General features: G+C 45.0%; 1 protein-coding gene across 3 annotated transcripts in view; it reads left to right on the top strand.

The window, feature by feature from the left end:
* Window positions 1-9,615: 9,615 nt before the first annotated feature.
* CELSR1 (cadherin EGF LAG seven-pass G-type receptor 1) overlaps window positions 9,616-25,225 on the top strand; it is a 156,456-nt gene continuing 140,846 nt past the window's right edge. For 2 of the 3 annotated variants that reach the window (XM_079993997.1, XM_079993998.1), the window contains exon 1: window positions 9,616-13,411. In XM_079993997.1, coding sequence (XP_079850123.1) covers window positions 9,766-13,411 — 3,646 coding nt within the window. In that variant the 5' untranslated portion in view covers window positions 9,616-9,765. The remainder of the gene's footprint in view (window positions 13,412-25,225) is intronic. The other variant, XM_079993999.1, reaches the window with a different exon arrangement.

Below are 25,225 nucleotides of genomic sequence, written 5' to 3' on the forward strand. Positions count from 1 at the left end.
GCACAAGGAGAAGGGGACGACAGAGGATGAGATGGTTGGATAGAGTTCTCAAAGCTACCAGCATGAGTTTGACCAAACTGCGGGAGGCAGTGGAAGACTGGCGTGCTCTGGTCCATGGGGTCATGAAGAGTCGGACACGACTAAACGACAAAACAACAACAACAACAACTTAAGTGAATCTACTCTGAGTAATGGCTAATGTGAATGCCACATACAGTACCCCAAGCAACAAAAAAATGTTATATGATCCCAAGGATTTTGTGAATGAGCTAAATCTGCTGCCCACAAAATGAGCCTTCGGCGCCCTAACCCGTGGGGTCATGGTTTTTTTTTAAATGATATTTATTAAATTTTCCAATAAAGACATAAACAACAACAACAACAACAATAAAAACAGACACAAGCAAAGAGAACAAGTATAACTTTCAAACCTTATTTTCTCAACCTAGTTTCACCGACTTCCTCATACCTCACCGTTCTGTATTCTAATTTCATTATCCCATCAGCAAATCCATACCCTTATTTCCCAAATATTTTTTTACCACTTCCATTCTTTTTCATACTCGTCGTCTCTGAAAACCACGTTATTTTAAATCCATGTCAATCTAACATTCATTAATCTTATAATATTTATTAAGATAGTCCTTAAATTTCTTCCAATCTTCTTCCACTGTCTCTTTCTCCTGGTCTCGGATTCTGCCCGTCATTTCTGCGAGTCCCATGCAGTCTGTCATTTTCATCTGCCATTCTTCCAGAGTGGGTAGATCTGATGTCTTCCAATACTTTGCAATAAGGATCCTTGCTGCTGTTGTGGCATACGAAAATAAAGTTCTGTCCATCTTTAACACCACATGGCTGACCATACCCAGGAGAAAGGCCTCTGGTTTCTTCAGGAAAGTGTACTTAAACATCTTTTTCATTTCATTATATATCATTTCCCAGAAAGCCTTAATCCTTGGGCACGCCCACCAGAGGTGGAAGAATGAGCCTTCACTTTCTTTACACTTCCAACATTTATTCTCTGACAAGTGGTAGATTTTTGCAAGCTTGACTGGGGTCATGTACCACCTATAAATCATTTTCATAAATTGTTCAGTTTAAGTTTTGTCTTTTTTAATGTTTCATTTATTGTTTATAACAAACTTTTGATATATATTTTTATCATGTAGTAAGCCACCTTGATCATGGTTTGAACTGTGTGAAGGTGGCATACAAGTAAGTATGTCTGTATGTATGTATGTATGTATGAAGAGGGAAAGCAATAAATCCCCAGGATCTCTTGCGAATCAGACCACAGGGGGACAAGACAGGATATTTTCTTCCCCTAAATAAGGACATCAATCAGGAAGATCCTTGGCATGAGCAAAGCCACCCAAAACATCATCTAAAGCAAGTTTTATTGGGCATAGCTCCATCCCACCTAACGGTCATTCGTTGGCTAAGGTCACTTCCAAATGACCAATTTATTGAGCATTCGTCCTGATTTGTTTTCAGGGAGGCTAGATCACACTGGCTATTTACTGAGCATTTGCTCCGATTTGCTTGTGATATTACACAAAAACATTATCCCACACTTTCTGGAGCACTTCTCTATCACGAAAGGTCAGATCTTCTGAGAAAGCAGGTTTATTGCACATGACCTCAAAATCAACTTGCGCAATCTGAACTTGCCAGTATGTAGCTGGATCCCGTTCAAAAATACCAGCAGGCTGGAGTTGCCCTGAGAAAGACAGTGTGATAATAGAGTTGTGGGTTGTGAGTGAGGGGCTTCTCCCTGTGTGATCTTAGGCTGATCAGTCTCCATTTCTCAGCTTAGCTCTTGGGTTTTTTTGATAATAAAACAGGGGGGAGGGATGTGGAGCCCCCTCTGCACTTGTTGGTGGAAGGGTGAGATGCAAATGTAAATAAATAATTGCTGCAGACATTGATAGCACAAAGGAAAAGTAAATGAACAAGATTTTGTGCAATGAACCACAGAAACAAAACAAGACCACTTTGTGCTGCCAATGAGGGATTGAACAGAAATGGCAAGGTATACACACTTGCATGCATAAATCTGACAGTTGCACAATGTACTGTATTTTGTAAGTTTCTTTACAACATTTGTTCATACATTAAAGCGCCAAGGTGCTGGCTACAAAATCTGATTCAGGGGCTTATTTTTCCTGCAAAAGAACTCCAGGGCAGCCTTTGTGAAGTGTCTATCTAGATGAGAGGCAATTCTGGGAAGAGAACATGGCTGGATTAATTGGAATCAGCCTTTCAAGAGATCCAGACAATTAAACAAACATGAATTGTGAGGCGATAGTCTGAGCATAGATATAAGCCAGACTGCTTGCAGCTAAATTGAGCCCTGCTAAGCATTCTCTTTTAAGTTTTAAATGTCATTAGCATGATGTTTAGATATATTCCTAACTCAAATCTACTCAGAGAATGAATAAATCATGCTTCCCCAGTAGCAGAGACTGAGACCGCGCTTCAGGGTTGCTTATTGTCTCTGTTTAATTAATGCTTTTGTTTCAACGCAAGTTTTAACTTGTGTATTCCCCCACTGATATATGGGGAGGCGGAGTGTTGACCTTCATGTTTAGAGTGTGGAAAATTCACAGGTAATGCTAATGCAGGGTGGAGAGGGCCTCCTGAGGGTACATTCAGCTTAGAAGAATGTCATCAGGTTTAAAGACATAAATAAGTTAATTACAGCCAATGATAGCCTTCGCCTGTGCGGTTTTTAAAAACAGCAGCCGTGCTATTGGGTGAATAAAATTTACAGCAGAAGAGTCGCAACTTGTTTCTTTTCAGGTACAAGGCTGGCTGGTGTGCTGCCAAGATGTCTCGCACAAAAAATCTTGGCATAAGGGCTGTCAGCCGTTGAGAAAACTCTTCCTGGCTTTCAAACAATACAAGTCAGTGGGAGGAATTTTGCAGAGCCATTTCCAAAAACAGCGATAAGATTAGTGCTTGGTTCTTCATACAGATGAAGCGTGGAGCTATTCCTTCTTAGAAACAAACAGGAGAGAAAGTAGGCTTCTTGCATCTTGCTAAAGTCCTTCTCTTGCAAGCCCTGCTCAGCCAAGAAGTTAACTGGGTGATCTTGGGCCAGTTTCCGCCTATCACCTTACCTGCCTCACCGGGACATTCGCAGGAAAACCAAAATGCTTGTTTACAAAGCTATTGTACTACCAACCTTACTGCATGCTTGGGAAACATAAAGGTAAAGGTAAAGGGACCCCTGACCATTAAGTCAAGTCATGACCGACTCTGGGGTTGCGGCGCTCATCTCGCTTTATTGGCCGAGGGAGCCGGCGTACAGCTTCCGGGTCATGTGGCCAGCATGACTAAGCCACTTCTGGCGAACCAGAGCAGCGCACGGAAACACTGTTTACCTTCCCGCCAGAGCTGTACCTATTTATCTACTTGCACTTTGACGTGCTTTGAACTGCTAGGTTGGCAGGAGCTGGGACTGAGCAACGGGAGCTCACCCTGTCGCAGGGATTCGAACTGCCAAACTTCTGATCAGCAAGCCCTAGGCTCTGTGGTTTAACCCACAGCGCCACCCGCGTCCCTTGTGAAACATAGGCTACTTATAAATGCCATCTCCAACCCCTCGAAATATTCCATCAACGGTGTCTCTGAAAATTTTTACACATCACTTGGGAAGACAAGTGAACTAATGCCAGTGTACTGGAAGAAGCAAAGATCACCAGTGTCGAAGCAATGATTCTTCAAAATCAACTTTGTCGGACTGGTTGTGTTCTTCGGATGCCTGATTATCGTCTTCCAAAGCAACTACAGTGGTACCTCAGGTTAAGTACTTAATTCGTTCCAGAGGTACATTCTTAACCTGAAACTGTTCTTAACCTGAAGACCACTTTAGCTAACGGGGCCTCCTGCTGCTGCTGCGCCGCCGGAGCACGATTTATGTTCTCACCCTGAAGCAAAGTTCTTAACTCGAGGTACATTTCTGGGTTAGCTGAGTCTGTAACCTGAAGCGTATGTAACCCGAGGTACCACTGTACTCTATTCCGAACTTAAAAATGGAAAGCATAATGCTGGTAGTCAACAAAAGAGGGTTAAAGACTCTCTGAAGGCAAATCTTTAAAAATGTAGTATAAACACCGACAACTGGGAAACACTGGCCTGTGAGCACTCCAGTGCTTACCAAAGGTGTCATGGGCTTTGAAGACGCTTGATGAAAGGGAGAAACGTTCTAAGAGGAAGGCACGCTTGGCAAACCCTCACCATGATGAACTCCCACCTGGAAACCTATGTCCCCACTGTGGAAGGATGTGCAGATCCAGAATTGGCCTCCACAGTCACTTACGGATTCACTGCTAAAACTGTGTTTATGGAATGGCAATCTTACGCAGTTATGAGTGATCGTCAAAGTAGAAGACCTGCCTCACGAGGTTCTTGCAAGGATAAAAGGAGGAAGAGCACAGTAGCTGTAGCTCAGTGTTGGAATATGCATTTTGTATATAGAAGGCCCCACGTTTCCCAGCATCTCTAGATAGTTCTGGGAAATGCCCTATCTGAAACCCAGGAGAGCTATGCCTGTCGTTGAGAACAATACTGAGCTTGATGAAGCAGAAGTCTATCTGTTTCAATGCATGCTTCCTATGTTCTTTCATAGACAAAACAGTAGAGATCTATTTTTCCATTCCAAATTTTGATTGCACCTTCATTGCACCTAACTCCAACACACAAACCCCAACATTCCTTCCTAACCAATAGATTGTAAATATTGATAGTGACCACAGCAGGTGAATTCATCATGGGAGTAATTTCACCAAGGACAAATATTTTTGAACAGCTACCTTATTAAGCACATTGTAATTTTCCCATAATTTCCACTGATTTTGCCACGGCAGATGCAACCCATAGAAACCTAACTGCAATCCACTACAGAGAGCATGTGCACATTCTGTTGAAATCAGTGGGAATTGAATTTTTTTTCTGAAAAGAACCATGGATATAAAGTATTTTAGGGATAAATACAGGATGATATGATATGCAGTGGAAAATGGTTATTAGCAGACTCCACGGAGGGGAGGAAGGAAGTCCAATATTTCAGAGAATTCTAAACTTTTTGATTCTATTTTATGTGTGAATATAAAATTAAACTGTAAAACCAATAAAAATTTATTAAAAAGAAATCTTTTTCTGAAGCAGGTTTACTCAAACACAAACCCTACTGAATTGAGCGGAACTTACTTCCAAGTAAGTATACTGCAGCCTTCTGAATGACTGTATTTGACTGATTTTAACAAAACTAATCTCAACTGAACGTTGCTTCTAGTGATCTAAATGAAATTTAATTTCACATAACTATGCTTATTTTGCACCATAAGCAGTCCAATAAAATGTTCAAGCAGTTTTTTCAAGTATCGCGACAGCCAAACATCCTATAACACAGCTTTGTCTAAAAATAATGCACAGAATGGCTTTAAAATGAATTCAGTTGGAAGGCTGTGCAAAAGCAACTCTCTCGTTTGCCACTAGAGGCCACTGTAGCAGCGGGGAAAAAGGTGCAGCTCAAAGAAGCAAATTCAGAAGCAGTTGGAATTAGGATATACTTAAAATACCTCCAAGTTGTGTATGAGGTAGAAGTTCTGCATCTCAAAGAGAACAATTGAATATGGTGCATTGTGCTGTTACAGCATGATGCCATAGAGATCTGATTTTGGACATATGGAAAATCATAGAATTGCAAGGAAGCCCAGGGGTCATCTAGTTGAATGCCCTGCGATGCAGGAATCTCAACCTCTGCTTAAAAATCTCCAAGGAAGGAGAGTCTGTTCCACTGTTGAACAGCTCCGTTAGAAAGTTCTTCCTGATGTTTAGTCAGAATCTTCTTTCTTGTAACTTGAAGCCATTGGTTCGAGTCCTACCCTCCATAGCAGGAGAAAACAAATTTGCTCGATCCTCCATGGGACAGCCCGTAAGATATTTGAAGATGGCTATTATAACTCCTCTTAATGGGAAGGTTGGTGGTTCGAGCCCACACAGGGATGGCTGTGGGCAGGATTCCTGTATTGCAGGTGTTTGGATTAAACGATCCTCAGGATCCCTTCCTACAATTCTATGATTCTATAATGAGTTTACCAGATCAGGCTTTACAGAAAAGAGTTATCAGAAAGTGGCATTTCCCTGTTTGGTTGTTGTTTTTTACACTGCTTGATAGCCTAAGGCGGCCTCAGCCCTGTATACCTGAAGGAGCGTCTCCACCCCTGTCCTTCAGCCTGGATGCAAGAAGTGAAGTTACAGGGAACCAGCAGAGGTCCTTCTCGGCTGTGGCACCTGCCCTCCCATCAGATGTCAAGTACCTAACTACAAAACCTTCTGAAGACATCTGAAGGCAGCCCTGGAGAGGGAAGCTTTTTAATGTTTTTTAATGTTTTTCTGTATGTTGGCTGGGGCAACCCAGTCAGATGGGCAGCGTACAAATAATAAATTATTATTATTTTGAGCATGGCGCTAATAATAATAATAATAATAATAATAATAATAATAATAATTTTATTATTTATAACACACCCATCTAGCTGGTTTTCCCCAGCCACTCTGGGCTGCTTACAGAACATAAAAAAATTGCTAGACATTAAAAAATTTCCCAATGCAGGGTTGCCTTCAGAAGTCTTCTAAAAGTCAGACAGTTGTTTATCTCCTTGGCATCTGATGGGAAGGGGTTCCACAGGGCGGGTGCCACTACCGAGAAGGCCCTCTGCCAAGGTTGCAGTAAATTGGCAAAATGTATAAATCCAAATCAAATAAGTGTTGGAAATGTAAAGAGAAAGAAGGTTCTTTTTATCATATGTGGTGGTCTTGTTGTAAAGTTAAAGTTTCCTGAGAAATGATATATAATGAATTGAAAGGGATGTTTAAAATAATGTTTGTAAAAACAGCTTTTCTTTTGGGAATTATAGGGATAGAACTAGCTAAACCATATAGAAACTTATTCATGTATGCTACTACAGCAACAAGAATGTTACTCACCCCAAAATGGAAAGAAGCAGAAGTCCCAGCAAAGGAAGAATGGATACAAAGACTTATGGAATATACAGAAATGGCGAAACTTACTGGAAGAATAAGAAATCAGGAAGACCAAAATTTTAATAAGGAATCATTAGCAGGATTTGAATAACACTTGTAGTTTAATGGTGAATTTTGGATATAATTGAGATGTAAAATATTTGGATTATTATAAAAGATGCAGGAGGAAATGATTAATAATAGGACCCACAAAGGGGAGGAGGGCAGTCCTGGAGATTCTTTGGAATCTTGTCTTCATGTTGTATGTTTGTGACTATAAAATTTCAATTAAAAAAACCAAATAAATAAATGTTTGTTTGTTTTTTAAAAAAGGAAGAATAAGATATCAAGATCAAAAACTTTTTATAAACGAATGGAAACGGTTTATTGAATATTGACAGATAAATTGTAAACAGATAAGAACATTGGCAAGATTATTGTAATAATCTGCAGTTATATATATATTTAAAGTAGATGAATAAATGACCAAATTAAGTTAATCTAGATATGCAGAAGACATTGAAAATAAATTTAAGGAGAAGCAGAAAGAGGGGCAAGGAAGTCAAGCTTTGATTGCAAAATTAGTGAAATGTATAAACCTGAATTACTGAAACGTATAAACCTGAATTAGTGAAATGTCTAAACCACAGAGCCTAGAGCTTGCCGATCAGAAGGTCGGTGGTTTGACTCCCCGCAACGGGGTGAGCTCCTGTTGTTCGGTCCCAGCTCCTGCCCACCTAGCAGTTTGAAAGCACATCAAAGTGCAGAGTTTTCTTGCACTGCTCTGGTTCAATCCCCTACCCCCCATGGGACAGCTGCATATTCTTGCACCACAGTGGGGTTGGACTCCTGATCAGGGCCAGATTTAGGTTTGATGAGGCCCTAACTACTGAAGGTAATGGGGCCCTTTATATGCCCAGGTGTCCTTTGTCAACAACAAATTGTCACTGTTTTTTGTGTTGAATATATGCTATATGGTAATTTATGGACCTAATAGGCATCTAAAGCCATTTGCACATAACCAATAGGAGCCTACACAACACAAAACACCGTTGCTGCGTGTAGGTTTCATTTTATTTGTTATCTTATATTTTGGAAATGTACATCCAGGTGTTTTTTTCCTTTCATTTTTTTTTTTTGCGCCCCCAAAAGTGTGGGGCCCTAAGCTATAGCTTGTTTAAAAAGGTAAAGGTACCCCTGCCCGTACGGGCCAGTCTTGACAGACTCTGGGGTTGTGCGCCCATCTCACTTAAGAGGCCAGGGGCCAGCGCTGTCCGGAGACACTTCCGGGTCACGTGGCCAGCGTGACATCACTGCTCTGGCCAGAGCCAGAGCCAGAGCCGCACACGGAAACGCCGTTTACCTTCCCACTGGTAAGCGGTCCCTATTTATCTACTTGCACCCGGAGGTGCTTTCGAGCTGCTAGGTTGGCAGGCACTGGGACCGAGCAGCGGGAGCGCACCCCGCCGCAGGGATTCGAACCGCCGACCTTTCGATCGGCAAGTCCTAGGCGCTGAGGCTTTAACCCACAGCGCCACCTGCGTCGCGTTGCTGTGTGTAGGTTTCATTTTATTTGTTATCTTATATTTTGGAAATGTACATCCAGGTGTTTTTTTCCTTTCTTTTTTTTTTTGCGCCCCCAAAAGTGTGGGGCCCTAAGCTATAGCTTGTTTAGCTTACACGTAAATCCGGCACCGCTCCTGATCCTCTCTGGGCATCGGAAATGAATGTTTATTATCTATACGCCGCCCATGCGCCTTCCCGGCAAACTCCTGCCCTGCGGACGACAGGGGCCGCTGCCGACCAGGCGAGGCAGAAGGGGCCCGAGCCGCCCCGGGACCGCCTCTCCCTCCCTCTCGCCGGCAGCTCCTCCGTCCCCGATTCCCCGCCTCTCCCTCGGCGGCGCAGGTTGCCTCTGCTCCGTTGAGCGCAAAGGCAGGAAACGCCTCCTCGGGCACCGACGGCTGCCTGCCCGTCCGATCGCCTGCCTCTCCTCCTGCTCTCGGGGGGCTTTTGCAGCGACCCATCTCCCCCTAGAGCTCTCCGGGTGGGGAGGAATCAGCTGCAAACAGGAGAGGCGGAAATCCAGAGCCCGGGCGGCGAACTTTTCCCCTGAGCGCACGTGCCGGGAAGCCAAATTGAACCCCGGACGGATCCCATCGCCGGGGATCTGCCGCGGGGGAAGGAGGGAAAAGGAGCGAGGAGGAGATCGCGCCAAGGCAGGAAACTCCTCCTCGGGCACCGACGCCTGCCTGCTTCCTCGGGGGCGGCTTTTGCAGCGGCCGATCTCCATAGGGATCTCCGGTGGAGGAATCGGCAGCGGGGAAGCGGAGAGATCCACACAGCCCGGCGGCGAACGCACGTGCCGGGAAGCCAAACTGAACCCCGGACGGTTGCGAAAGGCTTTTTTTTCCCGTCGCGATGGCTCCGTGAAAAGGGGCGAGAAGTGGATCGACGGACTGGGGCCGGCTGCTTGGGATCCGCCAGTGGGGGAATCCTGTCCCCTGAGGGAGCGATGCTTCGGGGCAGCTGCTGAAAGGGCTGAGGCGAGAGGGGAAGGTTCGCCTCCGGCGGCGGGATACGGGGAGCCATTTTGAACTTGGTATTAAAAAGGAAAGTTTGCCCTCCTGAGGGGCCACATAAGGCCGGCGCTCATGGACGCCGCCGCGGCCGCCGGATGAGCAGCAGCGCGGCCGGGTGGATGGATTTTGCCGCCCCGCGGCCGCCCTGGAGATGCCGCGCCGCTCGCCCGTGGCCGCCTGGCTGCCGTGGCTCGCGCTGCTGGGCCCCGCCGCCGCCGCCGCCGCCGCCGCTTGGGAGCTGCACGTCGACGAAGCCGCCGGGGCCCCGCTGCTGGACGTGTCCGTGGGGCCCGGGTGGCTCTACGCGCTGGACGAGGCCCGCACGCCGCGCGCGCTGAGGGGAGCCGTGGAGGTGACGCCCGGCGGGCTGCTGAGGAGGACCGCGGTGCCCGCGCGGTGCGGCGACGCCGGGGCGCCCAACCCGCTGCCTCTGCGCCTGCGCTTGGTTTCCCGCGCAGGCGGCGGCGTTTCCCTCACGCTGCGACTGGCGGCCTACCTGCACGGGCCCGGCTGCCTCAGTCGCCGACGGGCGGCGGGACCCCCCGCGCACCTGTCCCTCCCCGGCGCCGGCCCCGCGCTGAGGCGGAGGCTGCGCGGCCGGCCTCGCTGCCCCGCCGCCCCGGAGCCTCAAGAGGGGACGGAGGAAGAAGAGACGCCGCTCCTGGAGGCGCTGCGGGCCTTGACGAGTTTCCCTCGCTGCCGGTGCCTCGACGGGCCTCCCCTCAGAGGCCTTGAGGGGAAAGGCGAGAAAAGCCTGAGGCTCCTTTGTCACGTGACCAGGGGCCCCGGGGAGGTCCTGGTCGAATTTGGTGGGCGCCATTTTGAGGGAAGGGAGTGGGCGGCAGGTGGGCCGGAAGGGCAGCGCAGGTTGGGTAGGAAGAGGCGGGCGGCTTCTCAGGAATGGCAAATGGGGAGGGAGGGCAGCCGGGGTTCTTGGCCCCGGGGTCCGCCATCGCCGCCACAACGGGCACTGAGGAGCGCCAACTACCCTCCGCAGTTCAAGCTGCCCAACTACCAAGTGTCCATTGCGGAGAACCAGCCGGCGGGCACGGCCGTCATCACCTTGGAAGCCCACGACCCAGATGAGGGCGAGGCGGGCCGCCTGACGTACTCCATGGAGGCGTTTTTCGACAAGCGCTCCGACGACTACTTCGCCATTGACGCCAACACGGGCGTGGTGGTCACCACCCGCAGCCTGGACCGCGAGACAAAGGACACCCACGTGCTTCAAGTGATTGCGGCGGACCACGGCGTGCCGCGGCACCGCTCGGCCGTCACCTTCCTGACAGTGACGGTGAGTGACACCAACGACCACGGCCCAGTGTTCGAGCAGCCGGAGTACCGGGAGAACATTCGGGAGAACCTGGAGGTGGGTTACGAGGTGCTGACAATTCGCGCAACGGACGAGGATGCCCCGGACAACGCTAATCTGCTCTATCGTATCCTGGAACCGGGTGCTGGGGAGGGAGTCTTTGAGATTGACCCTCACTCTGGTGTTGTGAGGACCTGTGCCCCTGTGGACCGAGAGGAGGTCTCTGAATATCATCTTGTGGTTGAAGCCAACGACCAAGGTAAAGAACCCGGTCCTCGGAGCGCCACAGTCACGGTGCATATCACAGTCGAGGATGAGAACGACAACTCGCCGCAGTTTAGCGAGAAACGCTACTTGGTGCAGATCCCAGAGGATGCCCCGGTAAATAGCCAAGTGCTGCAGGTGCAAGCTACAGACCGAGACCGCGGCAACAACGCCCAGGTGCACTACAGCATCGTGAGCGGGAACCTCAAGGGACAGTTTTACATCCATTCTTTTTCCGGTTCCATTGACTTGATCAACCCCCTGGACTACGAGACTATTCGAGAATACACACTGAGGATCAAGGCCCAGGATGCGGGGCGGCCTCCACAGATAAATTCTAGTGGGATGGTGTCCATTCAAGTTCTGGACGTCAATGATAATGCCCCCATTTTTGTAAGCACCCCTTTTCAAGCCACTGTTCTAGAGAACGTCCCTCTGGGTTACTCAGTGTTACACATTCAGGCAGTAGATGCTGACTCTGGGGATAATGCCCGCTTGGAATACAAACTCATTGAGCTGCCTCACCCTTCTGCACCGGTGTCTCCAGGTGGGGACATGGGCTTCCCATTCCAGATCAACAATAGCACCGGGTGGATTACAGTGTCAGCTGAGCTTGACCGGGAGACTGTCGAGAACTACCACTTTGGGGTGGAGGCCAGGGACAATGGCGTCCCTGTCATGACTTCCTCAGCCAGTGTGTCCATCACCGTCCTCGATGTCAACGATAACAGCCCTACTTTCACTGAAAAAGTTTACCAGCTCAGGCTTAATGAGGACGCAACGGTAGGCAGCAGTGTCTTGACACTGACGGCGGTGGACAAGGATGTCAACAGTGTGGTGACCTACCAGATCACTAGTGGCAACACAAGGAACCGCTTTGCTATCACTAGCCAGAGTGCAGGTGGGCTGATCACTCTGGCCTTGCCGCTGGATTACAAGCAAGAGAGGCAGTATGTGCTGACTGTCACTGCTTCCGACGGAACTCTATTTGACACTGTCCAAGTCTTTATCAATGTCACAGATGCCAACACACACCGACCAGTTTTCCAAAGTTCCCACTACACTGTGAGTGTCAGTGAAGACAAGCCCATTGGCACACCCATTGTAACTATCAGTGCCACTGATGAGGATACTGGGGAGAATGCTAGGATCACTTACATCCTGGAGGATAACATCCCTCAATTTCGCATTGACCCTGACACGGGCACAATCACAACTTTGATGGAGCTAGACTATGAGGATCAAGCATCTTATACACTGGCCATCACAGCTCAGGACAACGGAATCCCTCAGAAATCTGACACCACCTATGTGGAGATCCTCATTTTGGATTCCAATGACAATACGCCCCGTTTCCTTCGTGACCGCTACCAGGGTGCTGTCTTCGAAGATGTGCCCCTCTCTACCAGTGTCTTGCAGGTGTCCGCCACTGACCGTGACTCTGGCCCTAATGGCCGCATCCTTTATACCTTCCAGGGTGGTGATGATGGTGATGGTGATTTTTACATTGAGGCCACATCAGGGGTGATACGGACACTGCGCAAGCTAGACCGCGAAAATGTGGCTGTCTACAGCCTGAGGGCTTTTGCTGTGGATAGGGGCAGCCCACCCCTCAAAGCCTCTGTGGATATTCAGGTTACTGTGCTGGATATCAACGATAATCCACCTGTATTTCAGCAAGATGAATTTGACATTTTTGTGGAGGAGAATAGCCCCGTGGGTTCCATTGTAGCCCGGATCAGTGCTGTAGACCCTGATGAGGGAACTAATGCACAAATCATGTATCAGATCGTGGAAGGGAACATCCCTGAGGTCTTCCAGCTTGACCTTCTTAATGGTGATCTCACAGCCCTGATGGATCTAGATTATGAGAGCCAGACAGAGTATGTAATTGTGGTACAAGCTACCTCAGCCCCACTTGTGAGCCGAGCCACCGTACACATACGCCTTCAAGATCAGAATGACAACCCTCCTGTGCTGCAAGACTTCCAGATCCTTTTCAACAACTATGTCACCAATAAGTCTAATAGCTTCCCTTCTGGGGTGATTGGCAAGATCCCTGCTCATGATCCTGATATATCGGACCAACTTGATTACACCTTTGTCCAGGGCAATGAGTTAAATCTGCTGCTTTTGGACTCTGCTACTGGAGAACTTAAGCTTAGCCGCGACTTGGACAACAACAGACCCTTGGAAGCCATAATGAAAGTGTCGGTTTCAGGTAAGAAAGCACATTGTTTGTTTTTAATTTTGGTGACTACAGATAGTAGCTACAAATGGTGGCTGAAAGTTGTTTAGTGGCCAAATATGTTGGCATAGGCAAGTGTGGACTTTGTGCCTGCTTGTGCCTCTTTGATACCCTGAGACTCCTTTTGAGGGGGGAGGGTAAATTTTTGGAGAGCAGCCATGGAAACTTGAAAAGCTGTGTGCTTTGCCCTGACATTACTTTGTAGTGGAATTTAACCAATCTTATTTTGATCCACAGAAACATTTCTGTTTAGGAAGAAAACTTAAATGTGTCTGCATTCTTGCTGCTGGGTAGGATTAAGCTATTTGAATGTTGAGCATAATACTGGTAATTAATTTAAACCTAGTTACAGTTTTTGATATATGTTCAAGGCTGTAGTCAAAAGAACAGTTAAATTAGTAGTAAGAGGAAGCTTCACTGACTTCTCTAACAAGAGATGTCTGCCTGTGTTTGGATATTATATATATATATATGAAGATTAATGTGTTTTAAGATTAATGTGTCTTAATATTGCATAAAAAATGCCTCTTACATTGTAAAATCACAGTGGGGTATTACACAAAGCTATGAAAAATGTATGAATTTCTTTTGCATTCTTAGCATTTTAGTAGACAAATTTGTAAATATTAATGGTCATACTTATTGTTAGTTGTCAAAATACGAAAGCAAAACAGAAGACTCGCCAGAATCAATTCCTTTTGTACATCTGTTGCCATTCTTTCCAAACACATTAGTAAGAGGATAATACTTCAAGGCCAAATTCCATAGCATCCTGTTTGATGATTAACACGGCAGATTCTGCTTAGCCAAAGTGAATCTAAATGCATTTGCTATATTAGTGAGGATTATACTGGTGCTGCTGTGGGAACAATGCAACCCTACATCTGAAGCAGAGAAAAGAAGAAGATTGTTCACATTCAGAATTAAATGGGCCTCTAGAAATATTCTGAGGCAATATTGGATCTTGAAGGACATTTTTTAAAAAGAGTAGTCTTGATCGCCTGTTGCAGGAAAATAAAGTGCAATGGCACTTAAAAAGTTAACCATACTTGTGCCAGGTTTAAGCACATTTTGATATCTCTTTTTTTCCATGTTCAGCTAACACACTTCTGTTGAAATAAATGGGATTTAAAAGTGCTTAATCCATGCTGGTAGGGGGATGCAGGTGGCGCTGTGGGTTAAAGCCTCAGCGCCTAGGACTTGCCGATCGAAAGGTCGGCGGTTCGAATCCCTGCGGCGGGGTGCGCTCCCGCTGCTCGGTCCCAGCGCCTGCCAACCTAGCAGTTCGAAAGCACCTCCGGGTGCAAGTAGATAAATAGGGACCGCTTACCAGCGGGAAGGTAAACGGCGTTTCCGTGTGCGGCTCTGGCTCGCCAGAGCAGCGATGTCACGCTGGCCACGTGACCCGGAAGTGTCTCCGGACAGCGCTGGCCCCTGGCCTCTTAAGTGAGATGGGCGCACAACCCCAGAGTCTGTCAAGACTGGCCCGTATGGGCAGGGGTACCTTTACCTTTTACTAATCCATGCTGGATTGTGTTTTAATACAGTACATGTATTTTTGCATAAGATTTCATGGGCAAGACCTGCTCCATCAGTTGTATTTGCTTCTGAGGCTTGTTACCAACAGATCGGTTTGAATTACATGTTTGAATTGCAATGGTTACACGAAATTGGCTTTGAATGTATTTTCAGTAAAGTCTGCACTCTGATCCAAGGTTAGGAGTTAGTAAGAAATGGTAGAAGCGTTCTCAGAAATGACAGATGTGATTACCAGGTGCAGGGGACAAATGTCAGGAGATGATTATCTCCTTCGCGCCATGTTTATGAGTTTCCTGGGGACATCTGGCCGGTTAGTGTTAGGGGGGAAATTGTCTTTGGTGTGATTCAGCAAGGCAGTTTGTGTGCTGTTTAAATAGCCAAGTATAATATGCCTGTGTGTGTGTGTTCTATATGCTAGCAAGCATTTATTGTGTTAAAGTTCTATGCTTTTAAATGATTCAGTGATTTTGATGATATGCTTACAAGTTGAAAATTTTTATTTGAAGGTTCATTCCCTACATTGGTATTTTGAATAACCCTTTAAAAAAGCTCCTGGACAAAAACTTGGCCCTTAAGCTCGGCTTTCATTTTAAACTGTGGACTTAACTCTTTATAAATCGAAGCCCATACTGTGCATCAATAATGCAGTTCCTAGCCTTTTGCAGTCCCTCTCCACACTGTCTTTATTGCAGGTCTCCTGGGCAGCTGCAACTCTTGTTGACCTTTTGAGACCCATTGTGAACAGTATCTTGTTAGTAATGCTTTTCACTCCAGATAGTCTTTTCACTTTTGGGATAAATGGCTTCAGCATGTGCAAATAACGTTTTGGGAGGTGTTTCTCTCTGGCTGCTTTGTCCTGGAACTTTAGTCAAATTAGTCTGATTCTATCAACACCTAATTATAATGTAGCGCTTGTGGCTTGAATGGCCATACTGAGATCAGTGGCACAAGTCACACCCAAAATCAATGTGCTCCTCATAATTGCTGGACTAGTGAAAGTGGTGCTAACAACCATGCTATATTCCACTTGACAACTGACTTAGGTTTCATGCCCAACTTTAGAAGTGACTAATTGTGGTTAGCACGTAATTGTTACTTCTCCGCTAGTTAAAGATTTCCAGAGATAATACACTCCATTCTCTGGGCTTGCAGTGGCTTGTATTTGGGTGACAAGCACAGAGCCATCAACAAGCTGAATCAACTGATAGAGAAAAGTAGCTTCTTATCTAATGTCAGAAGATTATTATTATTAGCTCATAAAACAAACCTCAGATGCCTCTGCTTGGGGTAATAAGACAGGAAGGAGCTATTTATAATTAGTATTCACAGTATAATAATTCTGAAGATTTCAGTGGGTGGACAGGAAGCATATCATCTTGATTCCCATTGCTATCCAAAGAAAGCTAAACATGCTAAGGTTCCAACATTATCACTTAACTATTGTACAGTGGTACCTCGGGTTACATACGCTTCAGGTTACATACGCTTCAGGTTACAGACTCCGCTAACCCAGAAATAGTACCTCGGGTTAAGAACTTTGCTTCAGGATGAGAACAGAAATCGTGCTCTGGCGGCATGGCGGCAGCAGCAGGCCCCATTAGCTAAAGTGGTGCTTCAGGTTAAGAACAGTTTCAGGTTAAAAACAGACCTCCGTAACGAATTAAGTACTTAACCCGAGGTACCACTGTACACAAATCTATTGATCTCATTGTATTTGGCATTCTCTGCTTGTATCCATAGGTTTGCCTCATTGACCTAAACATCTTCATGCAGGCCCAAAACAAGGGCTATGTCAGACAGGTTAATTTTTACGTGGAAAACATTCCCATATTGGGGGGTGGAGCATGAAGTCTTTGATTAGGTGTGACCATTGCGTGTGTGTGCGCACACACACACACGCACCTTTTTTCTATATATACAAAGGATCTTTATCCAAATCAGGTATCACAGTGCACATAAGTAAAGTGGAACACACAAAGGTGTATTTGCCTCATCAGCTGCCCTTCATGTTTACAAAAATCATGAGATCCTGTTACCCTGATCCCAGTGTTAGAAACTCACATATAAAAGCTAATCTCCAAATGGCACCTTAAACCTAGGTTGTGGTTGCCACAGTGGAATGTCTAGGCGCCATTTCTTTTCAATTGGATTTATTATCATTATCATCATTTCTATACCACTTTATATTTTAAATAACAAATCTCAAAGTTGTTTACAACACACTAAATCATCAAATAAAATAATCCGGAATAAAACAAATGCAAGCTTCAAGAAAAATATTACAGATCCTTCTCTAAGGGACATTTTGCTTTCCCCAGTCACCAGCCTGGCATCCAGAGATTGTGGTCACAGTTGGACCTGCACCAACTGCAAAATGCACCTGGCACATTTCTAACACTGTCTGATCCTCTACTCATGTATCTGTCTACAAACATATTCTTAGAGCACATTTCTAGAAATGTTTATTCTCAAGTAAATTCCACTGTATTCTGAAAGTTGCATAGGATTGCAGCCTGTCATACCACTGCAGTGTTTTAGTTCATAATAAGTTTATTTTAAAATGAACTTTAAAAGTAAAATGAAAACTGAAATATTAAATATCAGCATATCAACAACATTTGAGCCCAGTAAGTGAGTTGGCGCAATTCTTGCTTTTCATAAAACCATCAGGTACATTAAATCATATTGAAACTGAATAACCTTGATAAACTTATTGGATACTGGATCTGAAGCTTTGTCAAGCTGAAGCTTGCCCTGTGCTAAAAGGCAGAGAAAAATTAAAAATATTTCATCACAGAGAGCTACATGAAACACATATTACTACATTAATTAAAAATGTAGTTAATTTATGAGGAAGTTACTGAATGTACATAATACTGCTGAAGCCAAAACACATCCCAAAAGTTTGGCACACAATTGGACTATTACTTTCTTGAAATATTTTGCCTGTTTATTTGTTCCTTGATTTTAAGTGAATATCTTAAAAAGAAGAGAGAGACCAAGCAGCTACAAACTGCAATTCTAGTAGAATTCTGTGAGAAACAGTTGTTTTTTGAAAACGGTATCTGAGGTGATAAATTAAAATGTTGATAGTTGCCGTGTAGTCACCATGTGTTATCTTTTGAATTATTATATTTATTTGATCTTAAATCTACCTACTGGTTGCTGCAAGGCTGATTTATTCTAGATTCTGAGAAGTTCAAATTGTATAATATAAGAATTAATATTTATATGTGAACTGGGAACTAATGTAGCTAGTTACATGGGTATTCCAGTACAAATCCTCTGCAAAAACACTATTCTGACAGAAAGGTGGTGTCTGGTGGCTCACTGTATGAATGTGATGTGGAAACCAGCAAAGATCATATTTTATTTTTTCTTTGGCACTGAACTCCTCTTCTGCAAGTACTTTTGCTTTCATTATTTGGGTACAGCACAAAAAATAATAATACCCTAGGCTCTGTACTAAAAAGACCTGCTGTACCCGATGGGGCTTAAATACAGTAGGAGTAATGCTTGTGGCGGGGGGGAGGGAGCGTTCTTTCAATGTTGTTTGTGTTTTCAAATAAAACACAGTTAGGTGTTTTATTTCCCTTCATAGAGGTAGATCATATGTTAGACAGAGCCACCCCTCACTGTTCTGGCACCTCCAGTTAAATTAGTTACACACAATTTCTCTATGCTCCAGTTGAAATGCATCTCATCCAAATACTGATGTGACAAATTAATCACTTCCCTAGTTTGAAATAGGTTTGTTTGTTTGTTTGCTTGCTTGCTTGCTTTAACAAAAATCTCCCTAAATATTGTTTTGTTGTGGTGAAAGCGACTGGAACTCTAATGCTACTGAGTGAGAAATGCAAGAAAGTTAGCATGAGCAATGGGGGGGGGGAGGGGAGATACCAGACTACGTTGCACTGAGCTCCCATGGAAATAAATACCGTATTTTTCTCTCTATAACATGCACCCGACCATAACACGCACATAGTTTTTAGAGGAGGAAAACAAGAAAAAAAATATTCTAAACGAAACAGTGGATGTATGATTTTTGTGGTTCATGCTGTGGCCACAGACATGTGATCTGACGGTGAGTTTGGGGTAGCCCAATGAAAAAATCCTGAGGATCCATGTGGATCCATGCTTTGTAACCACGTTTTTGCACCACTGTGGCCCCAGGCAACAGTGGGTGCATGATTTTTTTGGTGCAAGCTGTAGCCATGGACATGCTATGTGATCTGATGGTGAATTTGGGGTAACCCAGTGCAAAAATCCTGAAGATCCATGTGGATTCATGCTTTGTAACCAGGCTCTCTGTCCCTCTCTTCTCCCCACTCAGTGGCTCTTCTCCCGCTTTGCTGTTTCAAAGCGAGCAAAGCGAGCCACGGAGGAGGGAAGGAAGAGGAACCATGGATCCTCTGCTCACGACTGCAGCAGATTCCCCCGCCATCCGTAGGCATTTGCTCCATAACACGAACTGACATTTCCCCTTACTTTCTAGGAGGAAAAATTGAGTGTTATGGAGCAAAAAATACGGTACTCATGATTAGGTATGGCTAACTTAAGTCCTATTGATTTCAATGGGAACTGTTTGCAACTAACTTTAGATCCCACCCAGTGCCTGAATCTTATTTATGGGTACAGATTCGTTATGAAAATGCTCTGGCCCTCATCCAGAGAACAGTGAGTCTCAATTCAATTCCCCAAAAGTAGAAATATCAAATGTTCAGATTTATTGCTGGGTTCCTCTTTTCCTCCCAGTTCTTTCAATTTACTTGAACTTCTTGTTCCTACTATTCCACCCACTTTTTCTTGTATTCCTCCACTTCCCCAAAAGGGTCTTTTTGCTGTTATGTCTTTTCCTTCCAGCCAGTAAGCAAGATTGACACATAATAACCTTGCCTATGAGACACATGCGCCTGTAGTGTGTTTTCAGCCATTTACTATTCTCCATACCAACTATAAGCAGAAGGAGGCAGAATTTGTGTGGTGGTTACACAGCCAGAATCAAACTATGAAATTCTCAGTTACCGTAAATGATCTCAGGCAGCCTGGTGGAAAGTCTCATCTGCCTGGAGGGCTACTATCAGCACAGAAACCGTGGTTGGCAGTAGGGGGTTTGACAGACCATTGATACATCTTGTTAAGCACCAACTCCTGTTCAACTGCAACAGACTCTGGTTTTATGTAAGTGACCTTGCTCCTGTTTCAGTTATTAAATTTTTGGGCTGCAGTTCCATGGAGGTGCTGAAGGCTTGTTTTGATAGAATTATGCAGAGCAACCAGTTCTTCTATGATTGACATATCAGCCTAATTTTGCAAGGACTTGTTTTTATAGTTCACGGTTACCTTGTTGCTTGGGAAAAAAAGGGTTGGCTTCAGGTGTCAACAAAGGAGGGATTAAAACATAAATGGTTCTAGTAGCCTCCTCCTTGCCGCTAGGGAAATAAATTCCATAAGTGTGGAACATTGTTGCCATGATATCACTGCAGGTCATACAATTATTGGATTATCCTACCCTTCTGAATGCATGATGTATTTTACACTTTTGCCTAGATAGTGATGTCCCCCATGCAGGAGACGCTGATCCACCATCTGCTGTGTAATAAATATAACATGAAAAAACCCCCACTGAATTTAATTCTATGACATGATAGACTTCTACGGGTGTTCAAATTTTTGTTTAAGGAAAAACAGAGAAAGAGACTTAAAATATAGCAGTAATTTGAAGCAAAGGTGAATGTTATGGCTTAGGTGCAGGCTGCTGGTTTGAATCCAACAGACCAATAGTGCAAGTGGAAGCCACCTCTGTAGATGCAAGAGATGGGCCCTTTGATTTCTCCCCATTGGTTGAAATCTATTGAACTACATTGAACAGCATTACGCAGGGTCCCTGCCACTCAAGAATGGCTTTCTGGAGTTGCAGGTGGTTGCAGCGACAAAGAGCTGGGAATGCCTTTTTCTATGAGAAGAAATGCAAGCCAAAATTCTCCTTATCATGGTTAGGAGAGTGGAAGTGTGTTGCAAGGAGTATGTCCCTACATATGCATCTTTTTTTGCTCAAATGCTTTCTTTTTTACCCATGATGCATTGCAGTGGTAACAGTAACTATTCTTGTCCTTAAAGCAAGCTTTGAAACCAAGGTTAGAACATGGCTTTCAAAGCCTGCTTTGAGCTAAAAGTGATTACTGTCAGTGTGAGAGTGGACATGGGATGTGACTCATAGAATCGCAGAATTGTAGTGTTCTGAGGGACCACGAGGGTCATCCAGTCCAACCCCTGCAAGGACCCATGACCCTCAGATTAAGACTGTCATTCTCTACCGACTGAGCTATATATACTGTGGTGATACTTCACAAGGTTGTGCAGCATTATCGCTCTCCCATAGCCAAGGTTACATTAAACCAGGGATGGCCAAACTTGGCTCTCCCGATGTTTGGGGACTACAACTCCCATCATCCCTGACCCCTGGTCCTGTAAGCTAGGGATGATGGGTGTTGTAGTACCGAAACAGCTGGAGGGCCAAGTTTGGCCAACACTGCATTAAACTGTATGAGCTTAATTTGGTGAAAGCAAAATTAGTAAGTCTGAGAGAAATTTTTAAAAGATATGATTAGATCTGCCTCCTTTTTACTCTGGCAACTGCAAAGGAATTTGAACCTGGATCATAGAATAATAGAATTGTAGAGTTGGAAGGGACCCCGGGGATCATCCAATCCAACCCCCTACACAATGCAAGAATCTCAGCTAAATCATGGCCATCCATCCACTGCTTTAAAAACCTCCAAAGAAAGAGCACCCAGAACCTCATGTTTCACTGTTGAACTGATACGTCTACAGTTGTTAGAAAAATAAAATAAAAGCATCCTGCACACTGGCCAGTAGAACTGACAGTATTCAGCTGCTGTGCTGACTTCACTGCTCTTTTCATTCCTGGCCCCCATTAGAATTGCTCTGTATGTCTTTTATCTAACTTATCAATTAATATTTCTTTAATCGAGTGACAGCCCTAACAGAAATCCACTGTGTTAAGGTTAGACTGTTGTGTTTTATTTTTTTCAGCTTTCAGAGGTGCTTCGGAAAGAAGGCACTTTCAGGACTATCGTCTCTTTTTAAAAAAAAAAATAATAATTGCAGTTTATTTCACCTAAGAAGCAGTGAAGTGGATATGGTAATTTTGTGGCAAAAACTTTGCTTGGTAGCACTGGAAAAAAAGAGTGTGGTTTGCTCCAAGAGGAGCTAACAATCCACTTGCAGACTCTAGGAAAATGAAGGGTGTTGACTCTCCCAACATTTAAAGTTGTAGTGCTATGGTGATGTACTTTGTCACTTATGAGAGACAAGCACTAAACAGCAATCACAAGAAAAGTGAAAGACCCAATAGATCTCTTGCTGCCGACATATGTAATCATGAACATATACCGTATTTTTCGCTCTATAACACGCACCTGACCATAACACGCACGTAGTTTTTAGAGGAGGAAAACAAGAAAACAATATTCTAAACGAAACAGTGGATGTATGATTTTTGTGGTTCATGCTGTGGCCACAGACATGTGATCTGACGGTGAGTTTGGGGTAGCCCAATGCAAAAATCCTGAGGATCCATGTGGATCCATGCTTTGTAACCACGTTTTTGCGCCATTGCGGCCCCATGAAACAGTGGGTGCGTGTGTTTTTTGGTGCAGGCTGTAGCCATGGATATGCTATGTGATCTGATGGTGAATTTGGGGTGACCTAGTGCAAAAATCCTGAGGATCCATGTGGATCCGTGCTTTGTAACCATGTTTTAAGTGGGGAGGGAAGGAAAAGAACTCAAGGGACAAGGAGCACATGTGGGGTGTGTGGAGAAGGATGCTGCTAATAATGCAGGAGAGGCTCCTCTCCGGCTTTGCTCCTTTAGAACAAGCAGGCTCTGCGTCTCTCCCTCCTCCCCGGCAAGGAAACCATGATAGTAACCACTCTGAGACAAATCAAGAAAAATTGCGACCAACACTCTCCCCCAACAAGCGCAGTGAGGTCAAAACACACACACACGCAGAGAACTGGCCCTAAAGTTGCAGGGCGCTGGAAGTCGCAGGGGCGCTGGGGGAGTGAACGGGAAGCAAGAGAGGAGGAGAAGGAGAGAGACACACAGAGTGTCGATTCTAAAGTCAGAGGGGCGCAGGGAGAGTGAACGGGAAGCAGGAGGAGGAGAAGGAGCCCTCACACACAGAGAGACACACAGAGTGTCAATTCTAAAGTCGGAGGGGCGCAGGGAGAGGAACGGGAAGCAGGAGGAGGAGAAGGAGCCCTCACACACAGAGAGACACACAGAGTGTCGATTCTAAAGTTGGAGGGGCGCAGGGAGAGTGAACAGGAAGCAGAAGGAGGAGAAGGAGCCCTCTCACACACACAGACACACAGAGTGTCAATTCTAAAGTCGGAGGGGCGCAGGGAGAGGAACGGGAAGCAGGAGGAGGAGAAGGAGCCCTCACACACAGAGAGACACACAGAGTGTCAATTCTAAAGTCGGAGGGGCGCAGGGAGAGGAACGGGAAGGAGGAGGAGGAGCCCTCTCTCACACACACAGACACACAGAGTGTCGATTCTAAAGTCGGAGGGATGCAGGGAGAGGAACGGGAAGCAGGAGGAGGAGAAGGAGTCCTCTCACACACAGAGTGTCAATTCTAAAGTCGGAGGGACGCAGGGAGAGGAACGGGAAGCAGGAGGAGGAGAACAATAGCTCAAGCACACACACACACACACACACAGCTCCTACAGTGGCTAATCCAAAATCGGACAGCAAAAAACTGCAGGCAGGGACAGAGAGCACGGGGTTGTTTTAAAGCAGCCAACCCCGCTCTGCTTCTCTCCCTCCTCCCGGCTAGGTTGGCTGAAAAGCTTTACTGCTACTTAGCAGCTCAGTGGGGAGGAGAGAGGAACATAGAGGACGGGGTTGTTTTAAAGCAGCCAAGCCCGCTCTGCTTCTCTCCCTCCTCCCCAGCTCGGCTCGCTGACAGGAGCCGCTTACACCCGCTTTGCTGTTTCAAAGCGAGCCACGAACTGCTCACAACTGCAGCAGATTCCCCCGCCATCTGTAGGCATTCGCTCCATAACACGCACAGACATTTCCCCTTACTTTCTAGGAGGAAAAATCTGCGTGTTATGGAGCGAAATTTACGGTAATCCTTATCATGTACAAAGTAAGTGATGTAGAGCCAAACTCTTTTCAGCACTCTTTGGGGAAGCATGATTTGTCTCAAAACCATCTGAGTGTCAATAGAGCCCAAAACATTTCAGCAGTACAAACGGGGGTGGGGGTGGGGAACGACCCATCAACAACACCCAAGATGTGTTGTTGTTATGTAGGTGTTATGATATGAAATTTTGCCACCGTAAATAAAAGGTTTAATGGCTACTATCTATATATGTATTGGTGGATGGGAGCAAAACCAAGTAAAAAAGAGACCTGGAGAAATAAGAGTTAAAGGGCAGAAACTTATTGCCTGAACTAAGAGCCTATAATTTAGTGATAGAGCACAAGTTTTGCACACGTAGATCTAAGGGTTAACCCTTGGCATACCTAAAAAGTTCTAGAACAGTGGTTCTTAAAGGGTGTGGTGTGCAGGAGTACGGCAGGAGATGATGGCAAATGTGGTGGGAATATTCAAGGACCATCAAAGAAGCATTTAACTGTTTCAGTGTAGTGTAGTGTAGTATAATTTTTTTATCAGCAGAATATGGATATTTTGGGAATGATTCGTATTCTTACGTAGCTGCATTGTTTTCTACTTTCTGGATGTCCCGTAATAATATTATAAAGTATTTTTGTTCTAAGTTGTAAATCAAGCACTGCTAGAAGTTGTTTCTTTTTGCTTTCCAATGTATTTCTTATCAATAACAAATCAGAGTTTACCTTTAAAAATTTTATTCTGACAGCGTGGCCCAGAAAAAAAACCTTTGAAAACCACTGTTATATTTTGCTAGGGTAGTTAATTTTGTTTGGATTTGTTTGGTATACTTGAATTTGCTCGTATTCTTTCCTATAGCATTCTACTGTGTTGCTGCACCAGGACACCTGCCTTTTATCCTAATTTAATCTACTAGCTTTTTTAAGTATGTCTGCACAACATTTCATTGCTAGCTGACATAAATTACTGTGACAATGTGTTGCATCAAAATACATGTATCTTGCAATATCCTCATTACTCAGCAAGAATTGCTGTCAATTACTGTACTTGGGCATTCCTCACAGTAAGAACTCAGCACCAT

This window comes from Podarcis cretensis (genome assembly GCF_951804945.1).
Source record: "Podarcis cretensis genome assembly, chromosome: 10".
NCBI classification, from domain to species: domain Eukaryota; kingdom Metazoa; phylum Chordata; class Lepidosauria; order Squamata; family Lacertidae; genus Podarcis; species Podarcis cretensis.